The sequence below is a fragment of the Mobula hypostoma genome, chromosome 6, assembly GCF_963921235.1.
Source record: "Mobula hypostoma chromosome 6, sMobHyp1.1, whole genome shotgun sequence".
Classification (NCBI taxonomy): domain Eukaryota; kingdom Metazoa; phylum Chordata; class Chondrichthyes; order Myliobatiformes; family Myliobatidae; genus Mobula; species Mobula hypostoma.
The window spans coordinates 165736155-165750510 of record NC_086102.1 but is presented as its reverse complement, the minus strand read 5'-3'; the positions used below and the strand labels follow the sequence as shown (position 1 = coordinate 165750510).

General features: G+C 41.8%; 1 protein-coding gene across 1 annotated transcript in view; it reads right to left on the bottom strand.

Moving 5' to 3' along the window:
* The window catches only part of dnah9l (dynein, axonemal, heavy polypeptide 9 like), a 317674-nt gene that overhangs the window by 61492 nt on the left and 241826 nt on the right, over window positions 1-14356 (bottom strand). Inside the window, 1 exon segment of the mRNA XM_063052593.1 lies at window positions 10861-11096. Coding sequence (XP_062908663.1) covers window positions 10861-11096 — 236 coding nt within the window.

Sequence of the window (14356 nt, the reverse complement as noted above, 5' to 3'; positions counted from 1 at the left end):
CCCTTCTCCAGCTAACTTTTGTCAACCTTACTAATCAAGAACCTTATCAACCTCCACTTTAAATATACCTGATGACTTGGCCTTCACAGTCATCTGGGGCAATGAATTACACAGATTCATTGCCTGCTGGTGAATGAAATTTCTCCTCATCTCTGTTCTGAAGGGGAGCCTCTCTATTCTGAGTTTAGATCCTCTGGTTCTAGACTCCACCATTAGTGAAAACAACTTCTCCACATCCACTCTATCTAGGCACTTCAATACTTAATAGCTTTTAATGAGATCACTCCCACCCCCCCCAATTCATCTAAACTCCAGTGAGTACAGAGCTATCAAGCGCTCCTCATACATTAATCTTTTCATTCCCAGAATCACTCTCCTGAACTTTCTATGAACCTTCTCCGATGTCAGCACATCTTTTCCTTGATAAGAGGTCCAAATCTACTTGCAATACTCCAAGTACAATCTAACCAATGCCATAACATTATATCCTTGTTTTTATATTCTAGTCCTTTCAAAATGAATGAAAACATTGTATTTGCCTTCCCTACCACTTCCCAACCTGCAGGTTAACCTTCAGGGAATCCTGCACAAGGAATCCCATGTCCTTTTACACCTCTGATTTCCCAATGTTCTCACTATTTAGGAAAAAAGTCTACACTTTTATTCCTTCTACTAAAGTGTATGACCATATGCTTCCCTACACTATATCCAATCTGCCACTTCTTTATCCATTCTCCTAACCTATCTCCTCTGCAGACACCTTGCTTCCTCAAAGCTACCTTCCCCTCCACCTCTCTTTGTATGGTCAGCAAACCTGGTGACAAGGCCATCGATTCTATCACTTAAATCAGTGATGTGTAAAGTGAAAAGAACACTGGCAACTGTGGAATAACACTAGTTACTGGCAGCATCCAGAAAAGGCTCCATCAGCCAATCTTCTATCCATGCTAGCATCTTTCCTGTAGTACCATGGGCTCTCATCTTGTTTTGCAGCCTCATGTGCAGAACTTCGTCAAAGGCCTTCTGAAAATCCAAGTAAACAACATCCACTGACTCTCCTTTGTCTATCTTGCCTGTTTCATCCTCAAAGAATTCTAATAGATTTGTCAGGCAAGATCTCCCCTTCAGGAAACCATGCTGACTTTGGCCTATTTTATCACATGACTCCAAGTACCCTGAGACCTGATCCTTAATAATCGACTCCAACATCTTCCCAATACTGGTCAAGCTAAATAGCCTGCAGATTTGCTTCCTTTGCCTCCCTCCCTTCTTAAAGAGTGGAATGATATTTGCAATTTTCCAGTCTTCCAGAACCTAGTGATTCTTGAAAGATCACTAATCCCTCCACAATCTCTTCAGCTATTTCCTTCAGAACCCTGGGGTGGGGTCCATCTGGTCTAGGTGATTTATCTACCTTCAGACCTTTCAGCTTCCCAAGCACCTTCTCCTTTGTAATAGCAACGATACTCACTTCTGTCCCCTGACAATCCCGAGTCTCTGGCATACTGCGAGTGTCTTCCAGAGTGAAGGCTTATTAAGTATTAATCAAAAATACTTATTAAGTATTTCTCTGTCTCCCATTACAATCTCTCCAATGTCTTTTTCTCAGGGTCCAATATCCACTCTTGCCTCTTTTACTTTTTATATATCTGTAAAAACCTCTGGTATCCTCTTTTATTAATTATTTAGTGATAGAACAAATTATCACCCTTGAAGATTATGGAATTGAAAAACTTACTGATTTAATCAATGACATTTATGAGACTGGAATAATACCAGAAGAGATGAAAAAAATCAGTATTTATCACTGTTCATAAGAAACCTGGAGCAATAGAATGTGAATTACATAGGACCATAAGTTTAATGAGTCATATCACTAAGATACTTCTAAGAATTTTTATGACAAGAGCTAAAAGTAAGATAAAAGCTGAAACAGGTAAAGAACAATGTGGTTTTGTGAAAGACAAAGGTACAAGAAACGCGATATTGATGTTAAGGATACTATCAGAACGAGCTATTCAAGTGCAAAAAGATTTGTTTGTTTTATCGACTACACAAAAGAATTTGATAAAGTGAAGCACAATAAGTTATTTGAAATATTACAGGAAACTCTAGATCTAGATTTGAAAGACCTCCACCTAATCAGAAATCTGTATTGGGAACAAACTGCCGCTGTAAAAATAAACGGAGAAGTGAGTCAGTTTACGAAAATCAAGAGAGGCGTTAGACAAGGGTGTGTTTTCTCCCCTGATTTGTTTAATGTGTACAGTGAAACAATATTACAAAAAATGAGAGACATCTTGGGAATCAAAGTTGGCGGTGAAAACATCAATAATTTCACTGTGTTAATAGCAAGTATGGAGGAAGAACTACAAAACTTAATTGATATAGTTATTGAAGAAAGTACAAAAATGGGTCTATCTATCAATAGCAAAAAGACAGAATGTATGGTGATATCCAAAAAGAAGGAGATTCCTATCTGCAGGCTGAAAATAAACCGGGAAGACATAAAACAAGTACAGAACTTTAGCTACTTAGGATGCTGGGTGACATCAGATGGCAGGTGCGACACCTTTACGAGAATGAAGAGTATACTGACCAACACTAAACTAGGCATGAAAACCCGCCTCGGAGTACTGAAATGTTATGTTTATCCAGTTATGTTATATGGATCAGAATGTTGGACAATATCTAGTAACATGAGGAAACAAATTGAAGCAGCAGAGATGTGGTTTTTGAGGAGGATGCAAAGAATATCAAGGATGAAACGAATATCTAACGAGGATATCACAAACAGAGCAAGCACAAAAAGGGAAATAATGTAATGGATCATGAAAAGGCAATGTAACTTCATTGGACATGTGATTAGGAAAGAGGAGTTAGAATGCACGGTAATTATGGAAAGATTGAAGGGAAGAAAGCAAGAGGAAGACAAAGATAAATGATGATGGAGACAGCAGCCAGAGAACTGGAAATGAACACCAATGAATTGATCCACTTGACCCGAAACAGGGGTGTGTGGGCCATGGCAGCCAAAGCTCAATCTGGGGATGGCACCTGATGATGATGATGATCCTCTTTTATATTATGGGCTACTTACCTTCATATTTTATCTTCCTTTATTGCTTTTTAGTTGCCTATGGTTTTTAAAAACTTCCCAACCCCCCCAATCAAAAAAAGGATCAGCCATGATTGAACGGTGGAGCAGACTCAATGGGCCAAATGGCCTAATTTGACTCCTATCTATATGGTCTCTAACTTTCTACTAATTTTTGTTATATTATATACCCTTTCCTTTGCTTTTATGCTGTCTTTGACGTTGTCGGCCATGCTTACTTCAACCTCTCTTTAGAATACAACTACTCCTTTGAGATGTATCTACCCTGCGCTTTCTGAATTGTTCCCAGAAACTCCAGCCACTGCTGTTCCACTGTCATTCTATCATAGGATCATCATTGTCTCCTAAGGGTTCCTTTACCTTAAGCTCCCTAATCAAATCTGGTTCGATACACAACACCCAGTCCAGAATTGCCTTTTCCCCAATGATTTCAACCACAAGCTGCTCTAAAAGGCCATCTCATAAACATTCTACAAATTCACTCTCTTGAGATCCGGCACCAACCAGATTTTCCCAAACTATCCGTACATTAAAATCCCCCATGACTATCATAACACTTTCTCTTTCACATGCTTTTTCTATCTCCCATTGTAATTTATAATCCACATTCTGGCTACTGTTCAGAGGCTTGTATCTAACTCCCATCTGGGTCTTTTTCCCCTTGCAGTTTCTTAACTCAACCCACAAGGATCCTACATCTTGCGAGTGAGGGCAGCATCAATGGTGGAGGAAGGGAAGTACCATTCTTCGAAGAAGGATGCCATCTCTAATGTCCTGGAAAGGAAAGCTTCGTGCTAGGAACAGATGGTGGGTGGAGACGAAGGAAATGAGAAAAGGGAATAGCATTTTTACAGGAGGCAGGCTGGGAAGAGGTATAGTCAAGGTAGCCATGGGGATCAGTTAGTTTATAAAAGATGGATCCTCAACTGGATCCTCGACTTCTGAACCAGAAGACCACAATCTGTGAATTGGTGATAATATCTCCTCCTCGCTGACGATCAACACTGGCGCATCTCAGGGGTGTATGCTTAGCCCACTGCTCTACTCTCTCTGTACACATGACTGTGTGGCTAGGCATAGCTCAAATACCATCTATAAATTTGCTGATGATAAACCATTGTTGGTAGAATTACAGATGGTGTCAAAGGGGCATACAGGAGTAAGATATGCCAACTAGTGGAGTGGTGTCGCAGCAACAACCTGGCACTCAACGTCAGCAAGATGAAAGAGCTGATTGTGGACTTCAGGAAGGGTAAGACAAAGGAACACATACCAATCCTCATAGATGGATCAGAAGTGGAGAGAGTGAGCAGCTTTAAGCTCCTGGGTGTAAAGGTCTCTGAGGATCTAACCTGGTCCCAACATATCGATGCAGTTATAAAGAAGGCAAGACAGCGGCTATACTTCATTAGGAGTTTGTGGACCTCAGGAAGGGTAAGACGAAGGAACACATACCAGTCCTCATAGATGGATCAGAAGTGGAGAAGTGGAGATTTGGTATGTCAACAAATACACTCAAAAACTTCTGTAGTTGTACCGTGGGGAACATTCTGACAGGCTGCATCACTGTCTGGTATGGGGGGGCGGGGAGCTACTGCACAGGACCAAAAAAGAAGCTGCAGAGGGTTGTAAATTTAGTTGACTCCATCTTGGGTACTAGCCTACAAAGTAACCAGGACATCTTCAGGGAGCGGTGTCTCAGAAAGGCAGCACCCGTTATTAAGGGCCTTCAGCACCCAGGGCATGCCCCTTTCTCACTGTTACCATCAGGTAGGAGGTACAGAAGCCTGAAGGCACACACTCAGCGATTCAGGAACAGCTTCTTGCCCTCTGCCATCCGATTCCTAAACAGACATGGAACCCTCGGACACTACCTCACTTTTTTAACATATTATTTCTGTTTTTTGTATGATTTTTCATCTATTCAATACACATATTCTGTAATTAATGTACTTATTTATTTATTATTATTATTTTATTTTGTTTTTTTCTTCTATATTATGTATTGCATTGAACTGCTGCTGCTAAGTTAACAAATTTCACAGCACACGCCAGTGATAATAAACGTAAACAGGAGGAAATATGCAGATGCTGGAAATTCAAGCAACACACATAAAACATGCTGGTGAACACAGCAGGCCAGGCAGCATCTCTAGGAAGAGGTACAGTTGACGTTTCGGGCCGAGACCCTTCGTCAGGACTAACTGAAAGAAGAGCTAGTAAGAGATTTGAAATTGGGAGGGGGAGGGGGAGATCCGAAATGATAGGGGAAGGCAGGAGGGGGAGGGATGGAGCCAAGAGCTGGACAGTGATTGGCAAAAGGGATATGAGGCTGGAGAAGGGAGAGGATCATGGGACGGAAGGCCTAGGGAGAAAGAAAAGGAGGGGAGCCCAGAGGATGGGCAAGGAGTTATAGTGAGAGGGGCAGAGGGAGAAAAAAAGAGAAAGAGAAAATAATAATAATAAATATTAAATAAGGGATGGGGTATGAAGGGGAGGTGGGGCATTAACGGGAGTTCACCAGCATTTTTTAATGTGTGTCCAGCGATAATAAACCTGATTCTGATTCTGATGTTGGCAGACAGTTTGCCTCCAGCAATGGAGACAGAGATCAAGAAAGGAGAGGGAAGTGTCAGATATAGACCAAATGAATTTAAGGGCCGGGTGAAAGTTGGAGGCAAATTTGAAAAAATTGACAAGCTCAGCATGGGTGCATGAAGCAGCACCAATGCAGCTGTCCATGTCGCACAGGAAGAGTTAGGAAGCATTACCAGAGAAGGCTTAGAACAGGGACTGTTCTATATAGCCAAAATACCTTATCATTAATGTATTCCATATATTGCATGCTTTCATATGTAACACCTTCATTCTTGTATTCATCACTCTCTTTGATTTTGCTCTCATGTTACACTTCAGCTCATCCCACTGACTGAAATTTTGCCCTGTCATCTACCTGTGCTTCCTCACAGTTTCACTACACACTGGAACTACTTGTATACCAAATGCCCAATCTTCAGTCCCATCACTCCGGTTCCCATTCCTGCTGCCGAATCAATCGCCGTTCACTGCTGGCTATTGACTATTGCTGCTTGGAGGCCAAATGCATCCTCATCTACCATCATCAATAGGCTACTCCTTTGATTTGATCAGCACGTAACCCTAACCTTCCCAATTCATCAGGGCCATACTAGGTGCTACACTCAGTTCCTCCTCCATGACCTGGGCAACACGCTGACATCGTGTGGAGGGTTGCATGCTTCAAGGACTCCATCGGGCGATGCCAACTCAGGGCCACCCACGTTGGAACAGCTGTGGACAAGATGCCGGATGAAGACTGATCCAACCCCGGCTCCCGAACAGACAGATTCATGTCTGCCCCTCCTGGGCCACACTTCATTATGAATCAAGCCAACATATACGGCCGTGAGCTGGAGGAATGGCTTGCCAAAAACCCAATTAGAAGTGTGAAGAGAAAAAAACCTGCCATATGAAACAAAAATAACTCAGTTCTTGAAAATGCAAACTATACTGCTCCACATTAAAGAAATGAGCCTAAGCAAAACTATTCATCAACATAAAATTATAGTAGTATTTACAGACAGGAAATTATGAATTTAACATATGCATATATGTAATCATGATCTCACCCAGGCAAGAGAAAGCTCAGGACGATTGGATCTCTGCCAATGGTCACTCCAACGAGCATCAAATCTCAGACCCAAGCTGCTCTCAATTCTTGTCTTTGGTGTTATTGGATGATCACCTGGACACAGTGCACAAGATCACAAGAGGCTGCAGAGGATTGAGGACACAACCCTCCTCGGCATCAGAGACATCTTCAAGAGGCCTCCAAGAGGCACATTCATATGAAGGACCCACACCATCCTGGACATGCCCTCTTCTCGTAACTACCGTCAGGGAGGTGATACAGGAGCCTGAAGACCTACCCGCAGTACTTTAGGAAAAGCTTCAACACTTCTGCTATCAGATTTCTGAAGGCACCACAAACCTATAAGCACTGTCTCATCTTTACCTTATTCTCACCGTTTATTTTGTAATCTGTAGTAATTCTTAACGCTTTGCAAAACAACAAATTTCACATCATACAAGTCAGTGATAACAAACACGATTCTGATTCTTGACAAGATGTAACAGAACAGACTTCACTGAAGGCAACAATTTTCAAATTAAACTGCAGTCACTGATGCAGCAATGCATCAAATTCATATCATGCATTACTGCTAGTTCTTTAAAAAAGGGTCCTCCCAAGTAGATCACAACTACTCTCTGCTTTCTGCCTTTAAGCCAATTTCTCTTCCATGATACTAGTGATCTTTTAATTCCACAAGCCTCTATTTTTCTTATCACTACTGAATGCCACTTTCCAACTTTTGTGTGGGACTTCAGCAAACGTCTTCTGAAAATCACTATGTTACTTCACTCTGGAGGTGATAAACCTTTCAAATTCTCTTTGCTGAAGGGTTGTGGAGACTCAGTCATAACTCAAATTTTTTTTTGGTGTGTGTGCATCTGCGTGTGCACGATGATATTTTTTTCAAGCCTTTACAAGGCGCGGAGCGAGAGAGAGAGAGAGACTGTGTGGTGAGCCACTCCTCACACAGACTTTTCGCAGTATTTTTCCCTTTATTTTACGAGGTCAAGTTGCGATCTCGACACTCAACCCGGCACGGATGGAGAGCATACTCGGGAGCGGCCCCGACTGGATTCGAACCCGGGAACCTCCATTCCAGGGTCTGGTGTTGATGTCATTGCGCCACCAGCCGGCCCAGTCATAACTCAAATTAATAAATTGCTGGATATCAAAGGAATCAAGGGTAGTGCTGGGAAGTAGCTCTGAGCTACAAGATGAGCCATGATCTCAGAGGATGCAGAGCAGACTCAAGGGCCAGAGATCTTAGTCCTGCTCCAATTTCTCAATCCACATGGGTGACATCCACAGTAAGCCTTTCATTAAACTTCTCTTTCACATAAATAAAAATGATTAGATCAATCAAACATTCATTTATCTATTTTTCAAAAAGATGAAATGGCAGAAACCTCATTCAGATACAAGCAGCAACATTTTCTACAGATCACTAATACTGGAAAACTGCTTTGAGTGATGATAGACTGGAGCAGATCTGGGTATTGCCTCCACCTGGCCTAGCTAATTTTTTAAAAAAAAACCAGAGGTGAAGTGCTCAGAATTAGGTGGCGAAGGTTAAAGCACATGGAGGGATTGAAAGGCCTGGGTCAATAGATCACTGGGTCAATCACTGCCCTATCTATTTTACTCCTTGTTCTTCCTCTCCTCTCAGTGCATTCTCGATGTTGCCACCATTGCATCTCTTACCTCACATCTTTTACTTCTCTACCACAACAGTTGGTGAGGCCACACTTGTGTGCGCACAGATTTGCTGGAGAGGGTGCAGAAGAGGTTTACGAGGATGCTGCCTGGGCTAGAGGACTTGAGTTACTCTCAGAGGCTGGCCATGCTGGATCTTTATTCCCTGTGCGCAGAAAAATGAGGGGTGACCTCACAGAATTTTATAAATTGGATGGGTTATAAGGTGGACAGTTACGGACTTTTCCCTGGGCTTGGGAAGTCTAAAACGAGAGAGCACAGATGCAAGATTCAAAGATTGAAAGTAGATTTAGAATCAAAGTATGATGCAGAATACAACCCTGAGATTTGTCTTCCTGCAGAGAGCCACAAAACAAAGAAACACCATGGTTCAAAGAAAACATCAAACAGCCAACACGCAAAAAAAAAACAAATCATGCAAATTGCAAAAAAACGAGAGAATAACGCACAGAATATAAAACATCAAACGACAGAGTCCTTGAAACAGTCGGGGAATGTTCAGTTCAGTTCAGTTCCGTGCTCCAGGCAGCACTCTCCATTCCAAACCTCACCGAACTCCCTCGCAGACAGCAAAGTGCCAGATCGCTCAACTGGCCCAAAAACACACCATCAAAATGTCAATCACAGGTTCCAATTGCACACAGCTTAGTAGTAGAATCATATTTCAAAGAAGAAGTAAAAGTAGTTTTGTGAACCGTCTGAAGGATGTCGCTGTTGGTCGTGTGGTTTACTGGCACCATTTTGACAAGAAGAGAAGGAGACCCAAGAGGCAACCTGGTTACATGGAGGGTAGAGAGTACCGGGAATGAGCTGCGAGAGGGAGTGGTCAAGGAGAACACAATGGCAACATTCACAAGGTATTTAGGTAGGTGCAAGGAGAGGGTTATGGGCAACAGGGATAAGCAGGGAGGATGTTGTGGTCAGCATGGACTAGTTGGATCAAATGGCCCGTCCCTGTGCTGCATTACTTTATGAATCTAACGGTCTTAGTTTTCAAAGTAATATTTCCCCTAATCCATGACAGAAGAAATTCTTATGTATCATGAAATCAGATGTCGTGTATATATCTTTTCCTGCCAGAGGAGAATTTATAGACATTTTAAGCAGTGGGAGGGAGATCAAAGTGAATGACAGTGAGAAATGGTCCAACACAGAGCATCTGTTCATATTTTATCATGTTTTTGTAATTTCTTTTTAACGCGACACCATGAGTGTCAAAAATCACATCCAGTGGCTGCCTGGGGAGCACTTCAAGAACCCCATACTAGTGGGCATCACCATAGTTGTGAACAGCATCATGCAAACATCTTGCTTGAAAACGAAACACGATTTACAGGTTGGAAGAATTTGCCGTCAGCTCTCCTGTGTACAAACTTGCACATAAGCACTGCTCCGTAAACACAGTAACATTAAACAATGTTTGGCATTATATGTACCAAGTCCTGCAGCAAATCAGAGGACTAAGAAAACATGAAGCCAGTTTTAACCTGAGGATTGAGGTACTCTGGAGGATCAAGCTGCTTCCATCTCTACTCACTCTCCAAGCATCCGACCTCGACCACTCTTCCCCACATTAACTGTCTCAGCAGACTACCTCCCCCAGAATCTCCTCCAAGATATCTGCTAGGCACCAGGCCACTCAAAAAAAGTTATGTGCCCAATCATCATCTGTTTCTTATCCTCTCTGGCACACCAGCCCTACCAACTTCTCCAAAATTCATTTCCAGCAATTACTGATGATAACAGAGGAAAGAACTATTCTACTGCATAATACTTAGAGTTTCTTACTAGTAGAATATTAAAGCCTCCCCGATGAATGCATTGTTTCAATGGAGCAAGCACTTTCAATTCATCTGAAAGTAAGATGTCTTCTCTCCTCTCCTGAACGTATCCCATTAGCTTTCACAACAATATACAGTATTCGAAAGCCCTTGGGAATGACCGAAGCACTTCTTGCTCTGAGTCTTTGCCTACACCTACAGTGACGCAAAGTTTTGCTTTCCACACAAAATTGAACACTCTTTAAGTTACACGAGATCCTCAAGAGCTTGCAAGATTTCAAAATTTCAATCTTTAAATTGGCAAAATGCACATCAGGGGCAGGTCTTCAAGCTGTTGTCTATCACGTACAAAAGGCAACCTGCAAATCAAGATGGTCTTTCACCCCTAGTGTTCTCCAGGCAGAAATAATCTCTACCCATCCCACTAAGCCACTCTCCTCTTGGAAAACTAAAATCATCTCCAGCATCGTTGCAAAGGCAGTAAAGTATCCTTTTGTCTGTTCAAGTGCAATAAGACAGTTCAAATGCAAGTGATTATTCCTTTCTATAATTGCTGCTTGTCATCTTGTTTGCAGATTTAGCTGCTGTCAGCTCACCCTTTTTGACCCAAGTTGACAACTTTCAAATTGCTGTTATATCTGTTTTTGATCCATTTCATTCCCTGGAGCTGAGGATCAATTAGGAGTGGCCAACGTTCACAATTAGAAACAATAGTGGCATTCTCTGTGGACATCTTATCACTCGGCAAGCCTTCGTTGTTCCAGGTTGCAATTGTTGCATCATCTGTTAGTAACGCAACGACATCTAAATCTTCGGTCATTGGAACTGGAACCTGGCAAAGGAAGCAAGTTCATTAAGAATATTTAAAATTGATTCTTGTTCAAATTTGTGCTGTAGTAAAACCTAATAGAATTATTTTGTATTTTGTTAACTTTTAAACAAACAAAACTTAAACAAGAATATTTCCAAAAATTAATCATAGAATTTTCCATGTTAGTGAAGTTAACAGTATCTTTTGTTTTCTTCTTCACAAAAGCAAAGTACTTAAACAATGAATATTTTAGTCCAACTTAAAATAAAACTATCTTGTTCTGATCTAAAATATATCCATCTGAACTACATTCTTCTCTCATTACTGAGGGAATTATAACATTTGCCAGTTTTAACAATCTCTGCACCAGAGCTTTCCAAGTCAAAATTACAATTTCTACATGTAGCCATGTACAACAGTGATTAAGATATTAATTTAGTGAGATGCTTTACTTTAAGTCCTTAATATAAAAAAGTGGTGACTTTATGATAGCTGAAAACTCCTTTGCTGTGAAAATGTCTCTGTTGTCCTCCAAATTGAACTAATCTAGCACGTTCAGGACTTTGATAAGCTTGACTATTTTTCAGACAATTGAGGGTGTTATTTCATGAACGTTCCAACATTTTAAATTCACGTTTAAAAAAAAGGTTTTTAAATTCCAATTAAGTTAATTGGTTCAAAGAGAGCATAGAAACCAAGGCCTCAGCAAGAGTGCAGAGAGTTGGGGTAACTGGGACTGCAGTGAGTGGCTGGGGAACAAGGGAGCTGGAGCCTCAATGAGTGAATGAGAAGAGTGCAGACCAGAGCCCAAGCAAACAGACAGGATGACGAGGAATTGATACCTCAGTGAGAGACTAATGAGTGCAGGAACTAAAGCCCCAGCTTAGGAATTGGGGTTTCAGCAAACAGTCACTGAGTGCAGGAACCAAGCGGACAGGGAGCAGGGTAACTGGAGCCCGAGACAGTAGACGGGGTGAGGAGGAAGCTGGGGCCTTGGAGAATGCGGGTCACTGTTAGGATGCAAAACTGGGCTGAGAAGTGGCAGATGGAGTTCAACCCAGGTAAGTGTGAAGAAGTTCATTTTGGTAGGTCAAATATGATGGCAGAATATAGTATAAGACTCTTGGCAGTGTGGAGGATCAGAGGGATCTTGGGGTCCGAGTCCATAGGACGCTCAAAGCAGATGTGCAGGTTGACTCTGTGGTTAAGAAGGCATACGGTGTATTGGCCTTCATCAATCGTGGAATTGAATTTAGGAGCTGAGAGGTAATGTTGCAGCTATATAGGACCCTGGTCAGACCCCACTTGGAGTACTGTGCTCAGTTCTGGTCGCCTCACTACAGGAAGGATGTGGAAGCCATAGAAAGGGTGCAGAGATTTACAGGGATGTTGCCTGGATTGGAGAGCATGCCTTATGAAAACAGGTCGAGTGAACTCAGCCTTTTCTCCTTGGAGCGACGGAGGATGAGAAGTGACTCGATAGAGGTGTATAAGATTATGAGAGGCGTTGATCATGTGGATAGTCAGAGGCTTTTTCCCAGGGCTGAAATAGTTGTCACAAGAGGACATAGGTTTAAGATGCTGGGGAGTATGTACAGAGGAGATGTCAGGGGTAAGATGTTTACTCAGAGAGTGGTGAGTGCGTGGAATGGGCTGCCAGCAACGGTGGTGGAGATAGATATGATAGGGTCTTTTAAGAGACCTTTGGATAGGTACATGGAGCTTAGAAAAATAGAGGGCTATGGGTAAGCCTAGTAACTTCTAAGATAGGGACATGTTCGGCACAATTTTGTGGGCCGAAGGGCCTGTATTATGCTGTAGGTTTTCTATGTTTCTATGATTCTAATGGTCTGGAGAGTGTTAGCTCAGGAACTGATGTGCCAGCAGGTAGATGACAAATGCAGCAAACATCACTTGTTAATTCAGGTATCTAATCATCAGGATTTCCCAATAATCAGATGGCAAATTGTTGGGGCTCTACTGAATTTGTAATCATTTTTTAAGAGGTTGGAATGCAATAGACATAGAATGAAAACAAGTTCTGTTTAAACCAAGATTCTCTACATTATGAAAGAAATTCCCACTCATATTAATCCAACATTCAATGTCACTCAGCCACTACTCACAATGGCCTTGCCAAAGTAATAGTTATAAAGAATTTGAAATGATGAACAATTTCAAGCCTAATTTGGGGAGGTGTCAAGTAAAGACAATGCAGGGATTCTGAGATGCAGATCTTAGTCTTCAAGTATATGTTTCGCATTAGTTCTTATACAGTGAAATTAGTGTTAGCAACCAGCCTAACCGCATCATTAATGAATTCAAAAATATTAGCCGTCGCACACAGATAGAATTTAAAGTGTCAGGCAAAGGCCTGCATCTCTTCCATGGGCAGAAAGAGGAGGCAAAGTTATAATTATTGTCACACGGTGAATACAAAACAGGGGTTTATTTCACTTCATCATCCTGAGCCACTGCTTCAAGACCACAGCAGCCAAACGCTGAACGTCCCTCAATCAGTTCTTGTGCCTTCTGTTCCCTGGGTTTCATTTCATGTAGCCCGTAGGTAGTGCCTAAGGTAATAGCTACAGACTTCTCTTGTTTTCTCTCCTCCAACTGTGGCTCCAGCAGATACCTGCTCAGGACCTTAATCACTGGACAGTGATTGTTTATTATGACTCCCTTGATACCACAGGACCTTTGTTCTGGGTTCCTACTTGCTGGCAGAAATCTTATTAGGTACCGCCATATATACTTTAGATGTATAACCAAAGAAATTGGAGCAATGTCATGGCTGTGTTGGAGGTAGAGGTCCCAATTCTATTTCCCAAGGATAAAAGTGTTTAAGCACGAAATCCCAATTTACAGACCAGCATTGAGCTCTCTGGCTTCTATGTCAATTAACACACATAAAAGTTGCTGGTGAACGCAGCAGGCCAGGCAGCATCTCTTGGAAGAGATGAAGGGTCAGGATGAAGGGTCTCGGCCTGAAACGTCGACTGCACCTCTTCCTAGAGATGCTGCCTGGCCTGCTGTGTTCACCAGCAACTTTTATGTGTGTTGCTTGAATTTCCAGCATCTGCAGAATTCCTGTTGTCTATGTCAATTAAAATGGGTTAAAGGATGTTCCTGAAAATGAGAATGTAAGAAAACATTCAAATTTATTTCACATTTTCTTTGGTTTTCACTGGTTTTATGGAAATTGAATAACTGCAGATGAGGGATCTGAAATAAAAACAATTAATGCTGGAAATACTCAGCAGATACTACAAAAAGGGGTG